The sequence below is a fragment of the Seriola lalandi genome, unplaced genomic scaffold, assembly GCF_002814215.2.
Source record: "Seriola lalandi dorsalis isolate HSWRI2012SDOR001 ecotype SW California unplaced genomic scaffold, Sedor1 jcf7180002052274, whole genome shotgun sequence".
NCBI classification, from domain to species: domain Eukaryota; kingdom Metazoa; phylum Chordata; class Actinopteri; order Carangiformes; family Carangidae; genus Seriola; species Seriola lalandi.
In genome coordinates this window covers 2,101,801-2,127,764 of record NW_019522827.1, presented here as the reverse complement: position 1 = coordinate 2,127,764, position 25,964 = coordinate 2,101,801, and the positions used below count along the sequence as shown (strand labels likewise).

At 38.8% G+C, this 25,964-nt stretch overlaps 4 protein-coding genes and 1 non-coding gene across 7 annotated transcripts; all 5 read left to right on the top strand.

Moving 5' to 3' along the window:
- Window positions 1–1,732: 1,732 nt before the first annotated feature.
- Window positions 1,733–5,193, top strand: LOC111650350 (mannose-binding protein C-like). Its single transcript, XM_023400227.2, has 5 exons — window positions 1,733–1,941; window positions 2,200–2,407; window positions 2,716–2,802; window positions 3,821–3,886; window positions 4,727–5,193. The coding sequence occupies exons 2-5, from the start codon at window positions 2,215–2,217 to the stop codon at window positions 5,104–5,106; spliced, it is 726 nt and encodes a 241-aa protein (XP_023255995.2). The 5' UTR covers window positions 1,733–1,941; window positions 2,200–2,214; the 3' UTR covers window positions 5,107–5,193.
- A 1,403-nt stretch (window positions 5,194–6,596) lies between these two features.
- On the top strand, window positions 6,597–10,059 carry LOC147819540 (mannose-binding protein C-like). Its single transcript, XM_087172322.1, has 5 exons — window positions 6,597–6,636; window positions 6,955–7,210; window positions 7,898–7,981; window positions 8,527–8,592; window positions 9,391–10,059. Exons 2-5 carry the CDS (start codon window positions 6,970–6,972, stop codon window positions 9,768–9,770), a joined length of 771 nt encoding a protein of 256 aa, XP_087028448.1. The 5' UTR covers window positions 6,597–6,636; window positions 6,955–6,969; the 3' UTR covers window positions 9,771–10,059.
- A 1,171-nt stretch (window positions 10,060–11,230) lies between these two features.
- On the top strand, window positions 11,231–14,293 carry LOC147819539 (uncharacterized). 3 transcript variants are annotated; one of them, XM_087172321.1, is made up of 6 exons: window positions 11,231–11,333; window positions 11,525–11,604; window positions 12,031–12,292; window positions 12,566–12,769; window positions 13,311–13,376; window positions 13,535–14,293. In XM_087172321.1, exons 3-6 carry the CDS (start codon window positions 12,046–12,048, stop codon window positions 13,915–13,917), a joined length of 900 nt encoding a protein of 299 aa, XP_087028447.1. In that variant the 5' UTR covers window positions 11,231–11,333; window positions 11,525–11,604; window positions 12,031–12,045; the 3' UTR covers window positions 13,918–14,293. The 3 variants fall into 3 exon arrangements, with proteins under 3 accessions (XP_087028447.1, XP_087028445.1, XP_087028446.1); XM_087172319.1 differs by having other exon boundaries at window positions 11,233–11,333; window positions 12,031–12,301; XM_087172320.1 differs by lacking the exon at window positions 11,231–11,333 and having other exon boundaries at window positions 11,506–11,604; window positions 12,031–12,301.
- Window positions 14,294–15,666: 1,373 nt separating this feature from the next.
- trnam-cau (transfer RNA methionine (anticodon CAU)) lies at window positions 15,667–15,738 on the top strand. The gene has a single exon. It is a non-coding gene; the product is annotated as a tRNA-Met (tRNA).
- Window positions 15,739–17,571: 1,833 nt separating this feature from the next.
- Window positions 17,572–21,049, top strand: LOC111650422 (interferon-induced transmembrane protein 5-like). The gene is made up of 2 exons (XM_023400323.2): window positions 17,572–17,872; window positions 19,720–21,049. The coding sequence occupies exons 1-2, from the start codon at window positions 17,666–17,668 to the stop codon at window positions 19,939–19,941; spliced, it is 429 nt and encodes a 142-aa protein (XP_023256091.1). The 5' UTR covers window positions 17,572–17,665; the 3' UTR covers window positions 19,942–21,049.
- Window positions 21,050–25,964: the final 4,915 nt, after the last annotated feature.

Here is a 25,964-nt window from a genome sequence, read left to right as displayed (position 1 = left end):
GGGGGGGGGGTCGTCTTACCCGTCATAGGCGAACCAGTCTTCCATACCTGCCTGCCTGTGTCTTTTCCCACACTGAACAAGTTTCGATTTAAAACTCCTTCAGGATACTATGAGCTGGACAAATGAGAATATGCACAGGCTCTTTCCCTGCTATTTAGAGGACCCAGATTTTCTTGGACCAATGGGACCAGCTGGAGTTGCTGCAATGTGTGGATGAGGTTGTATGTCTTCTAGATATTACACAATATATGTGTTTTACAGAATGACTTTAACCAACCAAGTAACTGCTGTGTGTCATTTACTAAATTGCAGGATGCTTTCTTTCAGTGTTGTCCTTGTCCTGTAAAACGATACTTCAGCACATATGGACTCATTTGTTGTTAGATAAGTATAGATGCATAAACAAGGGGTGGACACAAAAGCATAAACACTTGCACACTACATCCCAGTTCAATAACAATAACAATACTACACTTTTGGTCATTGTATTGAACCTTTATTGATGGTACATCTAAGTTTTGAGTTTATAAGTGAGTTTATAGATGTTACAACACAATTTTATTTATAGTGGCAAATCACAAATTTCAATCATTAAGATTGGTTTCCTCATTGAGCGAAATTCAACTCAGCCTGTGAAAATAGTTTATTTTGTATGGAAGGTGCTTCTGTGTTACAAACTGGAGGTATGGTATTTCAAGTATGTTGTTTCTGTTAAGGCACAGATGGTAATGAAAGATGCTTTTGGATTGATTCTGTGATCCAATTTTCAGCCAGTCTCCCAGGTAGATGTCCTGTGTTTGACCCATTCATCACCACAACATCCTAAATAGCAGTGTGCCAATTCACTGGCTGCATCCTGCATTTGAAGATCGATTGCATCATAGCGGCGCGACTAGACTGTCACATTTTCAAAAGTCTCCTTCAAATGCGGCTGAGAAATTTTCAATGAAGGATCCGAGATTAATTGTGTGCCGGTGATTCACAAGGCGAAAACCATGTTTTGTGAGGTCACCATGACCTTTGACCTTTGACCTTTGACCACCAAAATCTAATCAGTTCATCATTGATACTTTGCACCACATTTGTCAAGGCATTTCTGAGATATCGCGTCCACAAAAATGAGGTCCGTCCGTATGGACGAACCGTCAACCTGAAAACAATATGCCTTCAGCTCTGGCTGGCGCGGAGGCATAAAAAGAACACTCACTTACCTCTCAGGGCTTCACAGATTAATAATAATAATAATAATAAAAACAGAAAAATTTGCCAGATTTTTTTTCCTTCTCACTCTTAAAATCCAGTTGGAATGGGGATTTCTCTCCTGGTGTCATTTTTTCTTTTCTTTTAGAGCACCACTTTCTTTCCACCTAAATTCTACCACGATTAGTAAATCAATAAGGTTGGAACTAGGTGGCACCAAACTGACCAATCTGTATCCATAAATATCATCCTTTGCAAGAAAATGATAAAACAATATCTCATTAAGTTCATGAGAACAAAATATTGTATATTAACATCATTAAACATAGTATTATTATTAACTATTTAGTGAGTGCACATCCCTGGGCTTCAGGCCAAGAAAACATGTATTAATTCTCATGCAGCTTGGCAAACAAATTGTGTAATGATTTTAGGAATGTTATTGGTTACCATGACGCAAGGAGGCTTTAGTATTCTGAGGTTTGAAGGTGTTTTAATGGAAATACATAAAAAAATAAGATCTGTTCACACTAGGCTCTGTTTTCGGAGCTCAGACTAGAAGGAAGCTATTTGACTCAGAAGATTTCTCTTTACAGTGTCAAATCCCATAAAACAAATTTCCCACCTGCTTTTCATTTCCTTGGGGCTGGACTGTTTATATTCTTGAAATGTTTTCTCAGTCATTTTTGCTTGGAAGCAGCAAAGAAGCAGCACGGTCAGCAGACAGCTCCTCATTTATAAGTGAGTTTCTTTGGGTTTTTGGTACTGTTTAGTACTTGATTAATGTTATTGACATCTCACTTTCTGAATATCTTTACAATATATTTGCATTGGAAAAGCATTCTGACCAGCAGGTAACTACTGGAGGAATATCATGTACAATAATAACAGCCTTAGTTTAATTTGCAATACTTTGACTTCATTGGTTTAGATTATGATTTAACTGTATTTCTGATTGAGAATGTAAACAGTAAACTCATTAACTATATTACATTTTAGTCCTGCATTTAGAAGATGAGGACGTGTTTCCTATACTGCGTCCTCTGCCTTGTGGCTCCTATTGGCTACAGTCAGCGTCCTGGGCCTCCCGGGTTTCCTGGGCCTCGTGGGCCTCGTGGGGATCCTGGGCCTATTGGGCCCCCAGGTTCCAAAGGAGATCCTGGACCATTTGGGCCAGCTGGAGCAAAAGGGTTTCGTGGTGCTCCAGGTGCAAAGGGGGGGTTGGCCCAATGTATTTTGGTCATTCTGTTACTTGTAAGGAAGACATACCTTCAAATCAAATATATGAATGATTATATAGGATAAACCCTTTTACATAACATGACCTTTCCTCACATCTTCAAGTCAAACCTTTCTGTCTCACTAATTATTAGAGAATAGTAAATTTGTCTCTCTGTTTTTTATCCATCTAACATTTTATTTTTCTAATGCACAGCAATCATTTCCTCCTCACTGGTCTATTAGTGAGAAAATGTTTTAATGTCATGTTTTAATGTCTCTTTACCTGCTAAATAGGTGCAACTGGATTTCCTGGAATGCCTGGACCAGTTGGAGCCCATGGAGCGCCTGGAATACCTGGAGATGTTGTAAAGTGTGGAAAAGGTGATTTAGTTATTAGATAACATATATTGGCTAAATGCTTTGTCAGCATGGTAACATGTGAAAATATAAAATATAATATGCTGATGTTTAGCAGGTATAATGTTTACCATGTTGGACAAATTAAAATCTGCCCTGAAGATCACTGAGATGAAACATCTGAGGATATGTGATATTACAATTCATCCTCAGGGGGAAATGAATGTTAGAGCGACTAATTATTCACATCACAGTGCTGCCCTGATTCATGGCAGCCCAAATGGCTGGCTAGCATCTACATTACTTTTTAAAATAACCCTTTTGTGCATGTTTCAATAACTAAATGATAAAAGTAGACATTTTACGCATCATGCAGCCCTAACTGAACCACTGAACCTCAAGCAACCACTGCATAGATGTTAAGCACAAATATACATGTTTACTGAGAAAAGGCACAAATGCAAAGAACAGTCTATGGATTTTAAGAATTGATAATTGGATCATTCAAAAATTACAATTAATTGGAAATTTGATTTGATTATCCTGGGATTTATCCTCTGGGGAACATGAATGTAAATGCTTACTTTCATGGCAATCAAACCAATGGTTGTTGAGATATTTCTGTCTGGACCAAAGTGGTGAATTGACAGAACAACACTGCCATCCCTGCTGCTAGCATGGCAACAAATGTAAATGAAAAAAAATCCAATTTCTATAGATCAGAAGTGGCCTCCCAACTGGCAGCTCTTATTTTGCAGGGTGTTTTAATGCAGTATGTTTATTGAACTCGACATTAAAAAGTCCCTTATAGGATTTCTAATTTTGAATTCAATCTGCAAACTATTCATGACAATTTTGTGAACCAACATGCCAACATCACCATTACCAGATGGTGAAAAAAGATTAATAAGAGAACTGAAATAGAAAGTGGAAGATAAGTCTTTTATTTTTTAAGAGTGCATATTATTATACACATGTGCACAGAGCTGTTAGCGCCAACTTACTGCAACTTTGGTAACTTTTTGGTAACTGTTTGATCCAGATATCTTCGGCTCCATTAACGAGGACCTTGAAACCTTAAAGAAGATCACTGATAAGTTAGAACTGGGTAAGTATCCTTCTCAAGGACTACAAGTCTTCTGTACTAGTTATGTCCTTTTATATTTACATTTCTCACCTCTTCCATGTTTGTGAGAGGGATTTTGTGAGATTGTGAGGTTTCACTATACCCCCAACATAAAACCACTTCAATCAGGAAAGATTCGTTTGCTTAACGAAAAAACTTTTATTGCCATGTGCAAAACGAGATAGGAAAAGTGAGAGATATAAGAGTCTTTGGCGTTAGACCCCATCGTGATGTCATCATATGTGATTAGGGGATGAGGCTGTGCGAAGTATAGGAAACTGCCCGGGGTCTAGACACTGGTGGTGGTCTTGAAGATGGGAAGAGGAAAACCTGAGATCTGGATGTGATGAGAGTGATGATGAGCTCGGCCTGACTGGATATGAAAACTGGAGGTGGAAGGGGTGGAGGAGGGTCACAGCAACTGCACTGAAATGATGCTGACAACAGGAGAGAGGAGAACAAATTTGTATGACTGGGGCAAGTTGATTGGCAGGTTGAGATCATGATCTGATTGTTTCCCTATCACCTGAAATCAGCTGATTACCGGGAATGGGGTGAGAGAGGGAGAATAGAGATAGTTTTCCTGATTGAACTTGCGCTAAGCTTCACTTTTTCATCACCGGACTAATGTTGTAAACTCCAAAAAAACCTGGGGAGTGGACCTTGAGTTGAGATTATTTTGTCACACAATGCCAAGTTCTATTTTATAAGAACTTGAGAGTCAGAGCGACAAAACTGACTATAATGTTTATGACTTGTAAATACAAATGTGTTCACCTGTTCATTAATTCATGATGTTCTGCATCTGTTTTCTTCTTTCAGCTATAAACTATGATTTTGTGCAGACAGTTGCTGAGAAATACTTTGTGTCCTACAAGGAGACAGGCACTTTCTCCAGGGCCGTCGAGTTCTGCTCCCAGCGAGGCTTGGATCTGGCTCTGCCCCAGAACGAGGAGGAGAATGTCGCACTGACTCAGTTCTTTGGTGTCGCTTACAAAACAGCCTGGATCAACGTCAACACTAAAAAAGCAGAGGGGAATTTTGAGGTTGATCTGAAAAACCGACCTCTGACCTTTACCAAATGGGGAGAAGGGCAGCCAGACAGGCTGCAGGATACAGGATGCACTGTGCTGTCAGAAAATGGTGCCTGGCATGTGACACATGATTGCTCCCTGAACGCTTACATCATTTGTCAGTTATAGACAGTTCTCGTATCCATCGCTTATTCTCATGTTATGTATTGTATAAAATGTTTGTCTTGAGTTTTGAATAAAAGAAGTATTGCATAAGTCTTGATTATAATTAGGGCAGAAAAATGGTAGAAAAAAAATTGTAATCTGAATTTATTCTCCTATTCTGCTGATATCAAGCAAAGTAAGAATATTGATGTGAATTTTATCCTCATGCTGCTTCAAGGACCTGCATTAGGAACCATTCTTCTTGGAAATCTTTGCTTTCAGGTGATTTGTTTCACAAAACTATTATCCATGTTGTAAATCTTAATCCCTACTAAAGACATATACGTATAACAGCATCATCAGCATGGCATTATTACTGTTGATAAAAAATGATCACAGGATATTCTGATATCATTAGCCACAATTAAGTCTAGAACAATGACACCATCTCATTTCATTCATTCAAGAGTCAAGATGAACTCATGAACATTTTAGCCGGTTTGGTTGCTACTTTATTTGCTGAAAGTGAAATAGAAAGCTGAAAACACTGAAAAGGTAAAACATGTGACCTCGAAAAATATTTCTTACAGATCAGTCACAATATGATGTTTTTGAGATAACATTAAAGATGGACTCTGACCATGCTTTATATAATTACCAAAGATACTGAGAGCACTGTTACATCATACAGACACTTTCAAACTGTCCGGTAGTGTTTTTCCAGATTTGGCACTTGAGCATGAGACAATCAATTACAAAAGCTTATTTTAAACTAAGTTACTCTTTTTATCGTTCACTTCTCTTTGCTTGACTTTTGTTATTAGTTTTTTGGCCCTGCCACACCAGTAAAATCCAGCCTAGTATAATCTGGATATCAGATCTCACAGGGACAACAAAACATCCTGAACTGCCAAAAACTCAAAACATTTTCCATTGTCACATGAAATGAAAAATCCTTTCCACCGCGAACATAATCAGATCTTGGGGGAGGATATTTTTAATGTGCTGAGAAATGTTTTTGGTCTCTTGTGAGCAAGGCCCTAAACCCGCCTTTCTCCATTTAATATGCACAATGATAATCAACAAAAGAATAATGTTCTGACAATATCAATGCGACTAATGATTTTCAAAGTGCTATAGTCCATCAACTGTGGTCTGGATAAAAGTTAAAAAACAAAAGCCTTCAGGAATCTCAATCCATAGACAAATTAAGTATGGCTGCGATCAAAGAGTACATATCCCAAACTCTTCATGCCAACTTAAAACTGGCAGTGGTCACGAAAGAAGGTATAAAATCAATCAGTAAATAATCTAATTTTTATCTGTTAGAGTGTAAATGCTTTTTAAAAGAAATCTATTGTATCTGTGTATCCTCAGACCAGAGCTTAACTCTGGTTCTCTTTTCTGTGTGAAACCCATAAAAAGACTTTTCACCTGCTTTTCATTTCCTCTGGATTGGATCTCTCATATATCTGACTTTGAACTATTTGCTCTTCCACTTCTGTTTGGAAGCAGCAAAGAAGCAGCACGTCCAGCTCACTCCTCGTTTATACTGTGAGTTTTTACCTGTTTATCACCAGTCAGTACTAAATTATCTTCACTGACACATTTTGAATAAGTTTACTCTTTACTGGTACAAATAAATCCCAATAGTTTTTGCTGAAATGTTACAGTAAATTTCAACAGAAAATTACTTAAACAGGTACTGAATGCATATAATTTGCAATATAATAAGTAATAATAGGCTAACTGTTATTTATCACTGTTAGAGTTGTGAAAATAACATCTTTGAATTCACCTGCATTCTGAGTGGACTGCTGTAAATTCAGATAAAAACTTCAGAAACTATTAACCATATTATTACTATTTCAGTTGTGCATTCAGAAGATGAGGTCGTTTCTCTTTCTCTGCATCCTCTGTCTGGTGGGTCCTAGTGGCTGCAATCAGCATTGTGATCTTTATGAGTTGTTACCATGTTCACGAGGGCCACCAGAGCTACCAGGGCCACCAGGGCCACCAGGGCCACAAGGGCCACCAGGGATAATTGGGCCAGGTGGGCCACCAGGGACACCTGGAATAGGTGGAACAATTGGACCAAGAGGACCACCAGGAGATCGTGGGGAAAGAGGTGAACCAGATGAGTATTATTGACAATCACCACAATCATAGTCCCAAGAATACTTTTTTAAATATTTAGTTCTAATTCTGCCAAAAAAAACCTTCAGATTCCACAGATTAGTTGGTTGTTGTTGTTTTGACCAGAATCTAATGTTCTGATCCAGTGGGTATATGTGAAATAAAATTACTAATGGAATCTGAGGCTTCGGTAGAACAAAGTATTTATTTGAACAAGTGTTTCCCTGAAATGTAATACTTTGCTGTGATTTGTCCACATGGTCACATTAAGTTTGGATTGTTAACTTTACACAGAAGACGCAGTCTCATATACAAGAAGGACTGCTGTGATATTTGCTGAGCAAAATCATACTCCCAAAAAGATCAAAGATGAAGCACCATCTTTATGCTGATGTTTTCATACAGTATATCTCATAATGCATCTCATAGGAGATGTTTCGCAGTGTATTTTTCTAGCCTTTGTTATCTGCCATCTACTGTCACCCTTGAGCAATCATATCATATGTCATGACCTTTCCACTGGTGCCACCCTCAGGCCAAACTTTAAAGTTTTTGTACCAGTAATTGCCTGAGATTAGTAACACTGTCTTTGATTTATTTTGCTTTTCCTCTTGTTCCTTAAGCATTTCATCCTCCCAGGGCTGCTAATGTGTTTGATGTCTGTCCACCTACAATTCAGGGAGACCAGGAGTGCGTGGAATGAGAGGACTACTTGGACTACCTGGACCAAAAGGATCAACTGGGCCTGTCGTGATATGTGGAGGTTATATAGTTTATATAATATATCTATTTTATAGAATTATTTGCATAATGTTATGCTTTATAATGTTTTGCTTTTGTTGAGGCGTACTGTATTCAACTAATGCCTACCATACACCAGAAGACTTTGAAAAGTCTTTTAAAAGACTAAAGTCTGAAATCCCCTCACATCTAAAGACAATGAGTCATAAGTCAAAAGAGTTTTTCACTTGTGCAATATAAGATTTTCTAAAGACTGGGGATCTTGCAGGGTCTACAACTAGATCTCTTTGAGATTATTTCCCATCATGCTCCTGGTGGACATGAGAGTATTGTTTATTGCAGCGGCTTTTGCATTGCTTGCACCATATTGTAAGGTGGACGTTACTGTATCCACCTCTGCCCTGTGCTCTCACTATGAATCTCTGTGTTCAGTAAAAAAGGACAATAAGAGAAATGAAGATTAATATAGACTTTATTTATTATAGCCTTTTATTTGCAGAGTGCACATATCTACACAGATCCAACTTATTACTTGTTTGGTGACTGAACTTTATGTCTTTGATCCAGATCCCTTTAGTTCTATTGACCAGGAAGCTGAAACCCTAAAGAAGAGACATGCTAAATTAAATCTGGGTAAGTATCCCATTAAAGGACTACAAAGGGGTGTTACACAAAGTGAGTGCATGTGGATGGTGATCAGTTATTGAAGTTCAGATATGTCGTAAAACCTCACCATTCGAGTTATTCATTTGTACTTTTACCTCAGTACCTTTTGAAACATATGTATCCCTTCTTTTATGCACATTGGATGTTTAACAAAAAAAGCAATAAGCAGAAATATTTTTTACTCAATTGCTGCCATACTGGACTCCATTAATCTCTATTGATCTCTATCTTTATATATATGCAGGTTATACAACACTATTATGTTATAAGTTAAGTTATACGAATAAGTGAAAATCCTATTTCCAAAAGATTCTGGGCGTTGAGCTATTTGATTTCTGTGAATCAAATAAAAAGAACTTTAATAACCAATTATAGCAGCAAAAATCTTGCAAGCTACTGAATTTCCAAACAAAGCCGTAATGTGCATTGCATCCTTATCTGATTTGGTTTATTTCCATTTCGAAGATACAATCTAAACAAACAATCTTAGACTGAGAAGGATTTGGACCTGGCCCGACTCGGATCCCAGGTCTTCCTGTGTGTGATCATTCTATTCTCTGATACTTGGAGGTGCATCTGAAAGCTAAAAAAAATATATAAAGTGGACATTAATCCAGATTATTGGTTCACAAAATGTCACACTAAGTTTGATTTAGTAAATATTTGTGAACAGAGCTTGAGAGTCAGAGGGCCATAACGACAACACAGCTCATAATTTGTGCACTTCAACATCATGATTTTCTACATGCTGTTTCCTTTTTGCAGCTATAAACTATGGATTTGTCCGAAGAGTTGGTCAGAAATACTTTGTATCTAACAAGGAGAGAGACTCTTTCTCCAGGGCCGTCGAGTTCTGCTCCCAGCGAGGCTTGGATCTGGCTCTGCCCCAGAACGAGGAGGAGAACAACATACTGACTCAAGTGTTTGGGGACGTTTACGAAAGAGCCTGGATCAATGTCAACAGTAAAAAAGCAGAGGGGAATTTTGAGGTTGATCTGAAAAACCGACCTTTGACCTTTACCAAATGGGGAGAAGGGCAGCCAGACAGGCTGCAGGATACAGGCTGCACCGTGCTGTCAGAAAACGGTGCCTGGGAACTGACACATGATTGCTCTCTGAACGCTTACATCATTTGTCAGTTATAGACAGGTGTGAAATCCCTTGTAAGTGTTATCTCAATGGAACGGGGGATTTGTCCTTATACTGAGCACATTCAAAATACCGCTGTTAAGCTTATATTTCTTTCTTCTCGATGATACAAGTTTATCCATGGGGTAGATCTTAATCCCTATTGACGCTCTTACTATTGCACAGATATATTCCAATATGAAAAGAAAATGAAGGACACAATTAAAGGAAAGACACATGTACAGGAAAAAAACGGTGGATTCTGAAAGTATACGGTATGTCACAATAAAGTGTACCACAGTGAAATAGTCTCTTTTCATTCGTAAACTTATTTACATTTTAGTCGGTTGGCTTCTTAGCTATCTTATCTGTTCAAAACTTCTATCAGCATATAGGTGTTCAGATACTGAGGGTACTGTGAAATCATGCAGACACTTTCAAACTGTCCAGGATAGAGATGCCACAGTGTCAGTTGGCAGATTGCCTCATTAATGTTGGCAGGTTCCCTCTGGGCGCTGGATTTAAATACGAAATATTGCCAAATAGGCGCTTTTGCTTTATGCTTTAACACCAATTCACCATTGTCTTGTTGGTCAACTCTCCTCTTGTCATGTGATAAGGCTTTGACACTTTCAGTTTTATAATTGTAGCGTCAAATATTGATAACAAATATTGATAAAAAATATAATTTTTTATTTGATGAACATGGGCACTACTGCTGTTATGTGAAAATGAACCAAAAGGGTTTTATGTCTATAATATTATGTCTCTGCCAACCGGCCAAGTCGCAGGAAATATGGTCACAGTCTCCCCTTCCTGAGTTACGCTGTTGAAATTGTAGCCAGAGGTGTTTTTGCAGAACATTATGATGTCACAGAGGTTTACCTTTGACATCACTTTTTTTTAATCCTTATAGATATGTGAGGTGAATGGTGTCATAATAATGCATGAATTGGTGAGTTATGGCCAAAAACGAGTTTTGCACCATGGATGTATGCCACAGTGACACTGACTTCCAGGTTAGTTTACAAAAATACGTCATCTCTGCAGCACTCTTTCCGTAGGCCAAGTAAATCCCATCCCAGCTCCAACAACATACTTGACACACAAACAAGAAACTAATAATTGGTATTCTAGGGGTGGGAAAATGTATTGAAATTAGATATACCCTGTGATACAAAAACATCTGCAAATCTGCAGTTGGTTTCGCAATATGTATTGTGTTACACAAGCTACTTTTTATTTTTGCCTTTATGATAACCATAACCATCCATTGTCAAACAAAATTTTTGCCATGCCTATTCTATACTTTGTACTGCAGAGGGCGCAATCGCCTTTCTAATAAAAAAAACAGCATCCTGGGACCCACACTTCTTTAAGGAAGCAGTACATCTTGCTCTGAAAGAGAGTAAACAAAGATCATGTGACTGCTTCTTGGTGACCCCTTTTTGTTGGACCACTAGTCAGTGAGAGACGAGATCCAAGACAAACTCAATGTTGCAAAATAGTGCTGCAGTGTGTATCACAGACGCGTCATCTTAAAATTGCCAGGGATCAGGAAAGAGGATGTAAAAATAAATGTATCCTTTTTCCCTTTTTTTATTTCATATGAAAGAATGAATTTTAATGTGTGGTAATGCATTTTAAATATTTACTATCACTCTGCAGGATCAGTTGTTTAAAAAAAGAGGAATGGTTTTGGACTCTCTTCTGTGTGATATCCCATTTGAGATGTTGCATCTGTTGTTTACTCTTGACCGGATGTTCATAGTTCCACCCTGTAGTTCAATCATTTTTATTTGGATGTAGTGAAGAGGCAGCACAACCAGCAAATCACTCCGAGTTTATACAGTGAGTTTGTTTCTGCTGATCTGTCTTTTGTAATAGATTTAGTGTTATTATGACCTTTTAAACAACTTTACAACAACATAATATCTGTTTAGTAATGTGAAATGTGTTAAAGATAAAGAAATATAACTTGTAATTTAGGACATTAAACTCATTTTTTGTATGTATTTAGCTGGTTTTACAATTGTTTTCAATATGTGAGGAATTCACATCTGTAAATATGTGCACAGAAAATTTGATTCGTCTACAAGGTGGGAACTACTGTCAACATGTAAAACAAGTCACCAAAGTCTGTTGTGAATTAACCTTTAATTTCATTTTATAAACTTTGAATTAATGGTTAACAATAATGATAAAAAATATTTCTGATGCCACCTGTATACAGCAGTAGTATACAGCATCTTAACTATATTTCATATATATTTTCAGTTCTGCACTGAGAAGATGAAGCTGCTTCTCTTATTCGGCATCACCTGCCTGATGTCTCCTTTTGGCTACAGTCAATTTGAAGGTCCCCCTGGTCCCCCTGGTCCCCCTGGTCCCCCTGGTATCCCTGGTATCCCTGGTCCCCCTGGTAGGCCTGGTATCCTTGGTGCACCCGGCGGGCCTGGTCCCTCAGGTCCCCCTGGTCCCCCTGGTATCCCTGGTCCCCCTGGTATCTCTGGGAGCGTTGGTGAACTTGGATTTTCAGGTATGAAAGGTGGGTACTACTCATCTTCACCACAATACTGTTTCTAAAAATATTATTTTGACCAAAGAGCCATCTTCTGTCTGAGTTCTGGCACTTCCCTGTTGGACAGACTAATTAGTTTATTGTGTAGCCTCAATCCCACAATCTGCCTCAAATCTCCCCAGATCCTCCCATGTCACCATCCTTATAGTTTCTTCACTTAGCTCTCTGTGTTGCCTGAGTTGGTACGACATTTGCTATAGTCTTATTCAATATCTGTTCCCTCCTCTTCAGGAGAACCTGGAAATCCGGGAGAACCTGGAAGACCTGGAAAACCTGGAGAACCTGGAAGACCTGGAGAACCTGGAAGACCTGGAAGACCTGGAGGAACTGGAGAACCTGGAAGACCTGGAAAACCTGGAAAACCTGGAGAAAATGGAAGACCTGGAATACCTGGATTACAAGGAGAAAATGGGCCTCGTGCAAACTGCAGACTAGGTAATACACTTCATGGATTTTGTAAAGTAATATATAATTATATCAACTGAGTAATTGCTTTTTTATTTATTACAATACAGGATGCAGTTGAAGTAAAATTTAGTGAATCTTAAAATATTCAATGTTGTTTGTCAAAGTTTGTGTTAAATCTTAAATCTTTTATACAATACATTTTACAACAACAACAACACTAGAACTGCAACTAATATTGTTTTCATTATCAACTTATCTTTTCATTTTTTTGACTGTTTAACCACTGAGTTTGTAAAATATAAAAAAAGAAAAAAGAAAGATGCCAGGACTGCAGTCTAAGCCCAGAGATTTTTAATTTACACTGATATTCATTAAAGGAGAGCAATAAATCCTCCAACCAATAAATATGTCTAATAAAGTACTTTAACTATTAGTCAATAAGTAAAAATTTTGATGATTAATTTTCTGTTGATCAGCCTATCAAGTGATTGACTAATCATTTCTGCCTGCAAATTTGTTAACCTTTGCAAACAGAGTGTAGTAACTAAACTTGATCTGTTTGATCCAGATCCCCCTGAGTCCAGTTGCCCAGACCTCAACACACTAAAGAGCAGCTTTGCTAAGTTAGAGCTTGGTAAGTAGGCCTATTATAATCAAGGGGTTAGTAAGAAAGAAGTGGATGCAAAATTCATACACTAGAGAACAAATTCAAAAAGAAATCTAGAACACTGCCACTGTTTACCTTTTGTTCATTTATTCCTGATTTGTTGGATGTATTTTTTTTCCTTTCAGCTATAAACTATGATTTTGTGCGGAAAGTTGGTCAGAAATACTTTGTGTCCTACAAGGAGAGAGACTCTTTCTCCAGGGCCGTCGAGTTCTGCTCCCAACAAGGCTTAGATCTGGCTCTGCCCCAGAACGAGGAGGAGAACGTCGCACTGACTCAGTTCTTTGGTGACGTTTATAAAGCAACCTGGATCAACGTCAACACTAAAAAAGCAGAGGGGAATTTTGAGGTTGATCTGAAAAACCGACCCCTGACCTTTACCAAATGGGGAGAAGGGCAGCCAGACAAATCAATCCAGGACACAGGCTGCACCATGCTGTCAGAAAACGGCATCTGGCGAGTGACAAACGAATGCTTCCTGAATGCTTTCATCGTTTGTCAGATCTAGAAAGGTCTCGTATCCAATGAAAGTCTCAACTACAGTTTTCATGTGCTATTGCATAACTTACCTGTGGATGAGTAGGGCAGGAATGTTATAGAGAAAGAAAAAGACACCTTCTTTCATGCTACTGTCCAGTGAATTAAAACATATTGACATAACCTTATCCACATTTTCACAATAACATGGAAACTGCTCTATGGGTTGGGCTTAGGCATTATTGCCCTTAGATATATTTGCTCTTACATGTAATCATTTGTTTCTTACCACGATCCTTTAATCTGTCCTGAAATAAGTATAACTGCATCTGCATCATGACATTATGTAGAGCCTGTAATCATTTTTGTTTTGAAAGCATATGACACAATAAAGCATACCGCAGTGATTCAGTCTTGTTCCATTAATTTATTAATCTATTTTTTGGAAAACAGAAATTGAATGTTTAAATCTAGGTATACAGGAAATTTGAGTCTTACTCCACATTTATCTGTTCCCATCAACCACATTTCACACCTTCAAAGGTTTGTCCAAATGTACGAAGTTGCAGGACTATGTTTAAAACTAGAGGAGTATTTGAGCATTGCGTGTCTATATAATGGTGGCGCAAACAGATAAAGTGTCTGTCAATGTATGTTTTTTTTTTTTTTGTCACAACAGAGATTGAGATCTGCTGCAGGAGGCCGCGCCTTTTCAGTCATGGCCCCCACTCTTTGGAATCGTCTTCCTCTAATCATAAAAAATGCCATCTCAGTTGACAGTTAGTCACTTGTTTCAGATGCACTTTACCATGTGATGCACTTTGTGTAATGTTTGATTGATCCCCTGTGCAACTTTTATTGGTTTTATTATTTTTCTTGTTTTGTTTTTGTATCTCATGTGTTTATGTGTTTCTTAAACGTTTTACTGTGCAGCACCTTCATCATATAGATTCATTTGTGTTTTCATGTTTCTGTCGTACTCTTACTATCAAATCTAATATAGGGCAAACACACACATTAGGAGACTGGACAGGTGCCATTGCAACATCCTAAAATTTAACTGTGAAGACTGGCATCACAGACACACCAGAAATTAAGTTCTTATTTGCTGCACACATCCCATGTACAAAATTAGATATTATATATATATGTATATATATATATATATTATTAGATTAAAGTAAGATAAAGTAAAGATAAAAGATGAAGTAAAGTAAGATCATGAATCAACAGCCACACAACCACAGCTTGTCAAGCTGAGTTCCCATATTTTAAAGATTAGCTACAGTTTTTTTCATAAGAGCACTATTACTGGCTGAGTACTTAGGATCAATATTTGATATCGAAAACACACTGTTTATGTTATAAGCCAATAACAATATGAAGCCCTTTTTTATTCTATGAATCAGCCTACTACTTCGATAATACTCTAATTGCATTCAATGTTGTATAGACATTGAATAAAGTATAGACTATAGATTCTTTTCATACTATCACTATGTGGTTGTGCTTGAATAATTGTCCTTTGCAAATACAGGCATGTTTGTCCCATACATTGTAGGAATGGCGCTTTTATTTTGGAAGGAAAGAATCAGAAATGTCGTAGTGCTAAAACTGTTTCCTGCTATGATATTTTTCTTTTTTTTCATGAATGCTTAACAAATAAGACTCTAAGCGTGCGCGAGAAATATACTGAGCGAAAACAGGAATAACGTCAAACAGATACCCGCCCACATATACAGAAGATTAAATATGCGTTATATGCGTGCTTTGTGCGTGAAGCAGAGTGGCGCAGCGGAAGCGTGCTGGGCCCATAACCCAGAGGTCGATGGATCGAAACCATCCTCTGCTAATTTTTCTTCACTGTTTTTATTACACGTTCCTTACGCCTTGCAAGCACAGAAGGTGGATGCGACATTAACTCAGCACTGCTTTTTCGAAAACTACACTACGCACATGCAAATTAATATAACGTTAATGTATTTATACTAGAAGCCGGCGATGCTTTATGTAGTTTACTAAATACAATAATAGTTTATTTTGATTAAGGTTTTTGAGGTCTTGACTCAAGATGATGTAGAGTTTGTGGCGCTGCTGCGTATCAGTATGCAGAACGGTGATTTTGTTATTCAGTACAAATGGGTTGGAAAAAGAAATAGAAATACAACATAATGCGATACAGTTGAACAGCAACAGAAACTACACACACAGTTGAAGTAAGACGACTTTAAAATAGTTTCAACAAAAACTGAACATTAAAACCTTTAACTTATTCCAGGACTTGTTTTTGACTGGATGAGTTTTTGCCAAGTGTAGGCCTACTCAATAAAATGGATTTGTGTTTGTATGAAAGCTGAAGATGCAGTAGTAGTGGTATGCGGCCAGCAGAGGGCATTGTTTCACATTTCAATATTTCCAATTATACTGTACCTGTGCTCGTTTTAAACTTAACATGATAATTCAGTTATTTTGTCCAATGCGTTTTTAAACGTTGATGTGTTTTGTCTTATTCTCCTACATCTATGAAGTCCAACCCATTATGCCCTCTGCATATCGAATCCAGCATAAAACATTCCCAAACTGAACTCTGAAAACTCCTTACTTACCTGAAATCTTACTTCCTTCACATCCAGGAAATGTTATGTCAACAATAATATATTCTCTCAATGTCAAAGGATGCATTGAGTATAAAGCTAAAGAGATGGGTTTGTATCAACATCTATGACTATTGCAAAAGTCAATCCCCACAGCACGAGGGAAATCTGTAAGAATATGAATAATGAAGGCACTTGAATGCGTCTCCTCTGCAGTGGCCATCAACAGCAGACTGTGGTTGTTCTTGGAAACTCCGACATGAGTAATTTGAAGTCAAGTTGAAGTGCTTAAAAATATAATACTGAGCCATTCCTGCTCTGTGAAAAGACAGTTCAACAAAATAGACCTTGCTGTCAAGAGCCCAAGATGATGATACTGAGTGTATTGTCCAACAGTCCAAAGCCCAAAGATATATTCAAACTTGTCTATGTTTGTGAGTCGACCAAGAAAATCAATAAATTATCAGAAAAGTCACGGGTTAATTTTCTGTTGCTTGACCGATCATCTTAGCTTTACTTTAAACAAAAACAAGGTTCAGGCAGGATGATTACTGGCCAGAACTTTAATTTGAGGTCTTGTAACCGTGGACATCAGAACCAAGTGGACTTGTCATATATTTAAGTAATTTGTTGTGAAGTGTGACCTTTCTGCACCCACTCAGTTCCCTTCGAGACCACATCACAGACTCGTCCCCCGAGGCCTCTGGCAGACAGTATTTCAGATGAACTCCTCCTCAACATCTTCAAGGCTTTTGAACAGCACAATCCTTCCTCCACTGTCCTCTGCTACCACTGTCCAACTCAACCACCTGACCCACACCACTAGGACTTCTAAGAAAGCTGAAGTGAAGGACACTTTGGTGGAAGAGATTTTGTGCTGCTCCCAAGCATCTATGTGCTGTCTCTTTTTCTGTCTTCTCTCTCTGAAACAGCTTTCTGTCTCTCTGTATCTCTATTTCAGTCTCTCTCAGGCCTGACCACATAATTACAGACCTACTGTATATTAAAGGACCCTGCCCATGCGTCCTCTCCCGGCCACCTCCTTCTTCATGGGCCTTTATAAGCCTCTCACACAGGAACGGGGGGGGGGGGGACACCAATTTCCAAAGAGGGACCGTGCACAAGCATCTGGAAGACTAACTAGTTTGCACAGCTACCTATTCATCCACCTGACTGAACATAGCCATGGACAACCATTCGTACAACTTCCCTTCCGACTGCACCCCGCTCACCAACTGCAAGTCTGCCCGTAAGCCGGCTGGGTCCACCGTGGTGAACATGGGGAACAATGGCAAGAATCCTCCCCGGGACTATCTCGTCTGGTCGCTGTGCAACACCTTGTACGTTAACTTCTGCTGCCTGGGATTCATGGCTCTCATCTACTCCATCAAGGTGAGGTCTTGTGTTCTTGTGGGGTTTTTTTTTTTTATTAGTTTTGTGCCAGTTTTCACGTATAGCCTACATTTCTGTCTGGACCATTTTTATGAAGCACTCAATGTCCAAGATATTAACTGATTTGTCAAAAGAAAAAAGATAGGAAGTGCCTACGTTTAAGATCAGAATCAGATGTCCAAGCAGTGATTGGAGGACACTCTTCACTGATGTGATTTATAGAAGCATCCAAACAATGCAAGGGCCAGTTGTTTTATTTGTCATTGTTGTATTAATCTAATTTCTTAAGTCTTCTCAAATTTGTTTTAAGCCTTTATCATTGATGTTAAATCCAAATCAGTTTTATTAAGTGATGCTAATACTGACAATGTTAATTAACAGATATTACTAGAATTGCTTTATCAGCTGATTTCTTAAGTGATGCATCGTTTTGAACGCACAAGTGAGAAAAGTGAACATGCATGATACTATCAGTTTATTTTGTTTTGTTTTGCTTGTTTTCTTTTCTTAGACAATACATCACAATCAATTCATTTCAATATAGTATTTTACTCTACTTTCATATCTGTAAAGTATTGTGGTTTTATGATAATGAAAACTGTCTATTAAAAGCCCAACTAGGGACAAGAGTTTAAAATTAGCACCAGCTATAAACTGTGCAACACATCAGTTTTATGTTTTGTATTTAAACAATGTTAAATTGCATCATCCTTATTAGATAAATAAATAAACTAAAACTAAAAGCAGTTTTATAATTAGTTAACAATATGCAATATAACATTAAGTTTTAATATTGCCAACCTAATGCAGGAGGGACGTCTCTATGATGATTGTTAAACCTTCTATAATGCATCTTTGACATAGGTAAAAGGTGAAGAAAGCTCTAGAAAAATGAGCAAAGGCAAATGCCATATTGGGAAATGAAGCACAGATGAATTTCTCAAAGAACAAGTGGGAAATAGCCATTACTTCTCTGCCAAAATCAAGAAAAAGTAGGCATAGCTGGATTTAGAGTGCCAAACTTTTGCAATGGGTAGAGTTATGCCATAGAAGGGTCCATGTAAATGCTCTGTTAAGAAAATCTTTGTTGTAAAATGAAGAAAAAACAATATATTTTGGAAACTGAAGAGACCTATCATTGTCCCTGGTTAGTAGAAAGTTGGTGTGTCCTTTACCACAGGAATGGGGCTGTCCAGAAACAGGAACCAAAGCCTAAACAAAAGCTTTTCTCACTTAAAAGACGCCAAAAGATCCTTGAAAATGCCATGTGCAAGACAGGACTGGACAAACTGTAGCGCTACCTGAATAAAAAGGTTACTGAAAAACTCACCACAAAAGGGTGTGTATACCCTTTATTTAAGTCTTTTATTTCTGTCTGCATGGGGAGCAGCCCTGAATCACAGGCCCTGTATTGGCTCAGCTCTCAAATTAAAGACACGGACTGGCTGCTCGTCTGGGGAGTTAAAAATGGCGTAATTGGCATCTTCCTAATGGGCAAGTACTCATGGGAAATTAGAGAGTGCTGGGGAAAGATTCAGCCTGCTCTGTTCCAAAATACACGGATAAACTTCGAGGCAGCTCAAGGATTTAATATCACTCCAACCATGCTCTGTATGGAAAAACATGGGAATTATGGGACAAGCTGCGATGAACTGTAAACACAAACACAAGTCAACATTATAATATGTCTTTGTTTGCCCCTCTCCTCCCACTATACTACATGCTTAGTTAGTGTTTACATGGGTAGAAACACAGTCTAAGCATTTTTAATCTTTACAATTTCTGTATCAGTCGAAACTAATTCAGTGTGTGTGTGTGTGTGTGTGTGTGTGTGTGTGTGTGTGTAGGCCAGGGACCAGAAGACTCAGGGTAACCTGCAGCTGGCCCAGGAGTGTTCAGACAAGGCCAAGTGGTACAACATCCTGGCAGCCGGCTGGAACTTGCTGATTCCACTTCTGGCCGTCGTCCTTCTCGTCCTCCTGCTCGTCCACCTGGGCTCATCCCAGGGCTCCTTCGACTTCCTCGGAGAGGACGGCCTCCAAAACTTCATCAAACTGTTCAGCTGGTAGATGGAGGTGGAGAGGGAGAATTATTATTAATAATAATAATAATAATAATAATAATAATAATAATAAAAATAATAATAATAAAAAAACCAGATCACTCTCAGAGTCAACCCATTCACACTAACTGTGGGCATTTGATTAGATTCAGCGGATGAGCGCTGACGTAACAGCTTCTAAGAAATTTTAGCCAGGCTAAGCCAAGTGATAAAGGTCTAAGTGCTCCTCCTCTGTATGGAAGTCAGGGCCTGTCCTGGGCTTTCTAAAATCTGCTCAGCATTAAAATAATCCTAATCGGTGAAAAGGAAAATTTCACCTTGGGTTGTATGTTACAAGAATATCCTCCCTGGGATGCACTAATACTAATGCTGGTATCAAATATTAGACCAATACGAGACTAAAACAGGAAATTTGACCAGTATCTGAGAGCTACACATCGAGATTCGATGGCTAAAAGATAAGGCTTTTGGTCAAGTGACCTAAAACTAATGAGTTAAAACTAAGCAGTAAATACAGCAGTTTAGTAGTTGACAGCAGACAGCAACATCATCAGCGCATCCCTAATTGTAATGTCAGTATTAGGGGGCATATAAATAATTTAGCTTACACCTGCCAGTCTCCCAGAGATGGTCAGTTGAGATGTGAAGTTGATCAAAGATTGAAAAAAAATGGAAAATAAGGGAATAAATGGAGATGAGAGTCAGAGCTGAATCAAGAATGAGAGATTGAGCAAGCAGCTACTCTGGGTCATTTTTGTTGTTATTTATTGTATTTATGTCGAATGGAAATTTGGGTGACAGCTGAAATTACCTCTAGTCGGCACAGACAGAGGAGAAAGAGAGCAGAGAGAACAGAGGACTGTAGAGCCAAAGTCTGAGTACCGTGATGATGAGAAGCCACTTTACAAAGGACGATCAACATTCACCTCCCATTGATAGTCCTTTATTTTTTTGTCTTTCATCAATTTTTAAAATTTTATTACTGTTACAACATACATCTATTTTTTGTCATTATTCATGTATTGTGTTTTGTCGTTTTCAATTATCTTATAACCAACCTCCTGTGACCTAAATAAACCAGATACTGTTAACTCAGTATTGCATTGAAAAACAAATCAGCCTTAACTTTATCCTTCACATAATGCGTTCATTTAACTTTATCAAAAATACACCTACACTTCTCAGGTCTCTTTCTTTCAGGTCTCCTCTCAGCTAATAAACACAGGGATGAAGAGATGAATGTTCAAATGGCCCTTGCGGTTCTGCTGCAGCACCTACACCCAGCTTTAAAGGGATCATTTTGGGCTTCATAGGTTTGATTCTGGGGCGGGTCTGAGGGCAACGGGCACGGTTGTTTTCATCCCAGCTGTGAGCCTGCTGCACGACCAACTATATACAGAACACCCCATTTTGGGAAACGGTATAAATGTGCCCTCCAGTCGTAAGGCAGGGCCGCCCAGGCAGACCACTACAGAGGAGTGTGCAGCAGTGTGGAGGCCTGCCGCGGGACACGATGGCTCACTTCCACTTAATCTGCTCACAGTCTGAGGAACTATCACAAATTGAGTGGCACGCATTTTAGGGAACACTTGTGATTTTTCACTCGCCCGTGTCCCATGAAAATCTTCATAGCCTGAGCCAACATGTGACGTGGATATTATTTTGTTTTAGTTACACTAAACATCTGTCACACTACTTGATCCTGCCTTTAGGGTCATCATCACAGATTTTTTGTATCAAAATCAAGGAGTTGAAGAAGAAGATTCAGATTCAAAATTTACTGACATATATAGGTTTATAACAGGGCTCTGAAAATATCCCATCCATTGTCTATACCGCTTATCCTTGTAGTGTTGTGTGTGTGTGTGTATGTGTGTGTGTGTGTGTGTGTGGGGGGGGGGTTGACATTGGGCAAGGGTGCACACATCCACACCAAGGAGAACCCATGCAGGCACAGGGAGAACATGCAAACTCCACACAGAAAGGCCCCAGGCCCAGAGTTCGAACCCAGAGCCTTCTTGCTGTGAGGCTACAGCGCCAACCCATGCAGGACCGTGCCACCCTCTGAAAATATCCATCACAAAACATTCTTCCCTACCAATAATGTTTTCGAGTGTTGTGCCAACATTGCTTTTCCTTCAAGGACTTGGTCCTTTTAGTTGCCATGTACAGCCCATAAACATGTATTTATGTAAAGACTTGAACTGTCCTCACTAACATGTTATGCAGTAGTGGGCCAACATTTCCAATCCAGGAGGATGTGATAGAACAATGAGTCAAGCTGGTACATGTATGTGAAATACACCCACTGAGATGCTCTTGAGCTATTCACAAACTCATTCTCAACATCATACAGTAAATCCCTCAGAGGTTTAATTTGTCCTCCACCTCCTTTTGCCATGTCTTTGATGACTTGGGTGTCCCGCTCCTCCCGACCTCCCACCTTATGTACTCAGGTCATATTAAGCAGTCTCTCCTTTGCTCCCAAGTTTATTTATACGCACCCAAATCACAGCCTGCAGCTTCCAACTTTCTATTTTTCTCCTGTGGTCAGAGAGGAATGTTTACAGATGTCTGAGCTGTGGAGAATTACAGGCGAGCGCTGCAGAGGGAGGGGGCGCTAGCTCCTCACTGCTCTTACAGGGGGCTGTTCGTTACAGCTGAGGGCGTGGGGAAACACTGGGAAGATGTGCTGTAAGGAAACATGCAAAAAACCCTCATGTTAATTAACAAACATCTGACCTAAACTTTAACACTTCCCAACATGCCTCACTCTTCTCAGCAGCCAGTCAAAGTCAAACCAAGCACTGGGCGACATGAGTAATTCACAAACAAGGAGCTGAAGTGTGTTTAAGTGATGAGTGATTTGATTCAAATCTTAACCCAACCTAATCTTGTAACTCAATTTAATCCCACTCCAAACCTTTAATATTAAAATACCCTCTGTCCCAGTACAATGTCCCCATCTTTCTACCATTGTGACACATAGTTTTCACTAGTATAACACCACTAAAAGCTCTTATATGCACCGTGGGAAGTGCTTGTTTTCTACTGTCCCACAAGAGAGGGAGGTTATATCCCCCAAATTTTTTTGAATTGTTCCAGAAACAAAATCCAGCTAACACTGTTGTGACCAGACCTGTGAATGTTGCCACTCTGAGGTTACGCCTTGAATATCCAAAACAAATTTCATGGTGATCTCCTTAGAACAGAAATGTAAAAACTGGATACACACAGGTACACGCAGACGCACACATCCATTTGCATGGAGACACGCGTACGCTTAAATGTGCACACAATAATGCACATACACACACGGCAGTAAGGATTCATACTGTATACGTACATCCACAAACACACACCCACTGAAGCAGACCTTTTAATCCCTCCTGACACATTAGCAGTTGATTTATGGCCTTTGTTTGAACGGTTGCTGTTTAGAAATGCTGATAAGTACAATAGCGGATTATTTATGAGCCCCAGAATACTTATATCACTTACACCAGGTGGGCTCTACATTCTGTAACTGCCACAGTCTAATCAACTCATCCACTGACTCTTCAAACTGGGAACACAGAATTCCTCGGAGCGTAAATTACTAACGCTAAATTTCATTTTCGTGTCTAAACCAGTCCCACGCTGGCTCTTGGGGACTATTCACTTTCATCATAAATTGCTCCTGCTCCTGACATGTCAGACTTACTCCCAGGTGCTAAAATTGGAAAAAAAAGTTGAATCACTCGGCTGTTACTCAGACGAACATATTGTCTCAACCTGTCTTTTCATTAGATGTTGTAACACAAGATTTCCTAAATGAAAAAAAACATGGAAGGCGCCTACAGCTTCAGAACCCTCCATGCTGTGAATTAACCACGTGTAGCTGGGCCCTGAATTTAGTCAAAATGTTGTAAATATATTGTCTCCGTTATGTAATTTGATTATAGTCCCTATGAGATAAGTAAGTGTGATATAGCCATTCAACTGGTTTCTTATTTTATTGTCTCTGTTTCAAGATCAACCTGATCAAAAACCTTCCTCCATCTTAACACATAACACACATAACATAAGCTCCACTGCCACATAACACGTACTATCTTTTCTTTCCTTCTTGGATTGGATAAGTGTTTTCAGAGCAGTGGAGAGAAAATGAAGTTGAAGTATTTAATGTCCTCTCTTTTCTGTCTCGTGAGTACCAGAATTACAAACATATGAAAGCCAAGCATGAAATCACAAGACTGCCAAAATCTGAGATTCATTACGTTTGTACTGTTGTGTTCCTATACCACATGGACAGAAAGCCCTCATGGAAGAGTTATATGGAGTCTAACAGTGTGGTACATGTGACACAGCTCACTTCTTGTTAAGTTGAAGTCAGAGTCCGTGCTTCTTTGTCCAGTGACTGTCTGACCCCTTGTGGCCTGCTGGACTCGGGCACCAGGATTTATGAGGATTTCCTGTTTTTTGATCATCCAGCCTTTCTAGCAACCACTATATAATAGAATAATAACAGTGAAACACATTGAGAAAGGTGTTTGTAATATTTTGTTCAACTCACTTACATAGAAGATAGATAAAAATGAGATAAACCTTAAAAGATAATCTGAACCAATACAACACAGTTTTTTTTTTATCAACACCTCTCTGAGACTGTATCAGAAAACAACTAAAAAACCAAAAGTTTCATGAAAGTAGTGTTAATTACAGGACTTTTGCATGGAGTTGCACCACTCCAGTTTACAGAAGCTTGTGTTTTTTGAGGTAGTCTTTGTAAATGTGTTGCTGCTTGTAGATGGCATACATGCGTCTACCTGCCTCACTGCACCTGTAAGACTGGAAGGGGTTTTTAGGTCTAGGGTTTTACGATATGTACTAGGCTACATTAAGAAAACAAATGAGGATGTGTGTATCAGAAACTCTGTGTAAGCAAATTGATTGCATAAAAATACGTACTGTGGGTGGAGCAACCATTTTGTATCAGCATTCATCTGAAAGAATATCATATCTCGTAAGGACCATGTTTAATACAAATGTATACAGACATTTTCAAAACTGGAGAATCATCATGGTTGTGGCAGTTAAGTATCATACTAAGGAGGACAGTCATAAATGGTAAAGAGATCTAATGCAGTCTGCACACCACCCTTTGTCCACCTCTGGCCACTTTAACATCATCTGTGATATAGGAAATGAAGAAGGGCAAATATAACAATAAGAAAATAAACAAACAAACAAACAAACAAACAAAGGTATAATTGCCTTCTTATTCTTTAAAGTAAAGTAAAGTAAAGTTTCAAGCTTGATTTTTCCTCTGCTCCTCTAACTGCCAGTTTGCCACATACAGTAAATGCTGGCAACTCCCACATTTCATCATGAGAACAAGAAGTTCCATAGTACACTTAATCTAAGACAGATCTGAATGGCTGGAGGGCGTAACAAGTAAAGAATCTATATTTTTTTCTCCCCCCGCTCATCTTCTTTCTCATTGTGTTGCTGCCAACACTTTAGCTGAAAGCCACATGTCACCATTCCTTTTCATGCAATTGTGACTTTGCTAGCTTCTTAAACTGATTATACAACTGAAAAGACTCAAAACTAAGTTTTATTGATGATTTTTCTTACATGTTCTGCCTCTCTTGTCTGGAGCTTTCTGCAGTGACTTGCTTACAAAAACAAAGGTTTATAAGAAATGTGCAACATCCCTCAGGAACATGTTTCACATGTGAGGGAGTCATGTAGATATTATACAGGTATTGAACAGGATCATTAATTGTCCTGCAGGACTTTTTTTTAAAATTACTTTTGGTAAAAATTTAAAACGGAAATGTTATAGGCCTACACATATCATTAATTAAAGTGAGTAGCCTGTTGATGGTCTGCAGCAGACGTTCTCAGATGGGTATGATATTGTTATGTCAGTGAAACGTAGCAGGACAATGTAAAGCTGACGTGTCACCTGGAACCCCACGACCTCGTCACGACGGAACAGGCCTGTGTGAGCGACAACGCCCCCCACCCCACACACACACACCA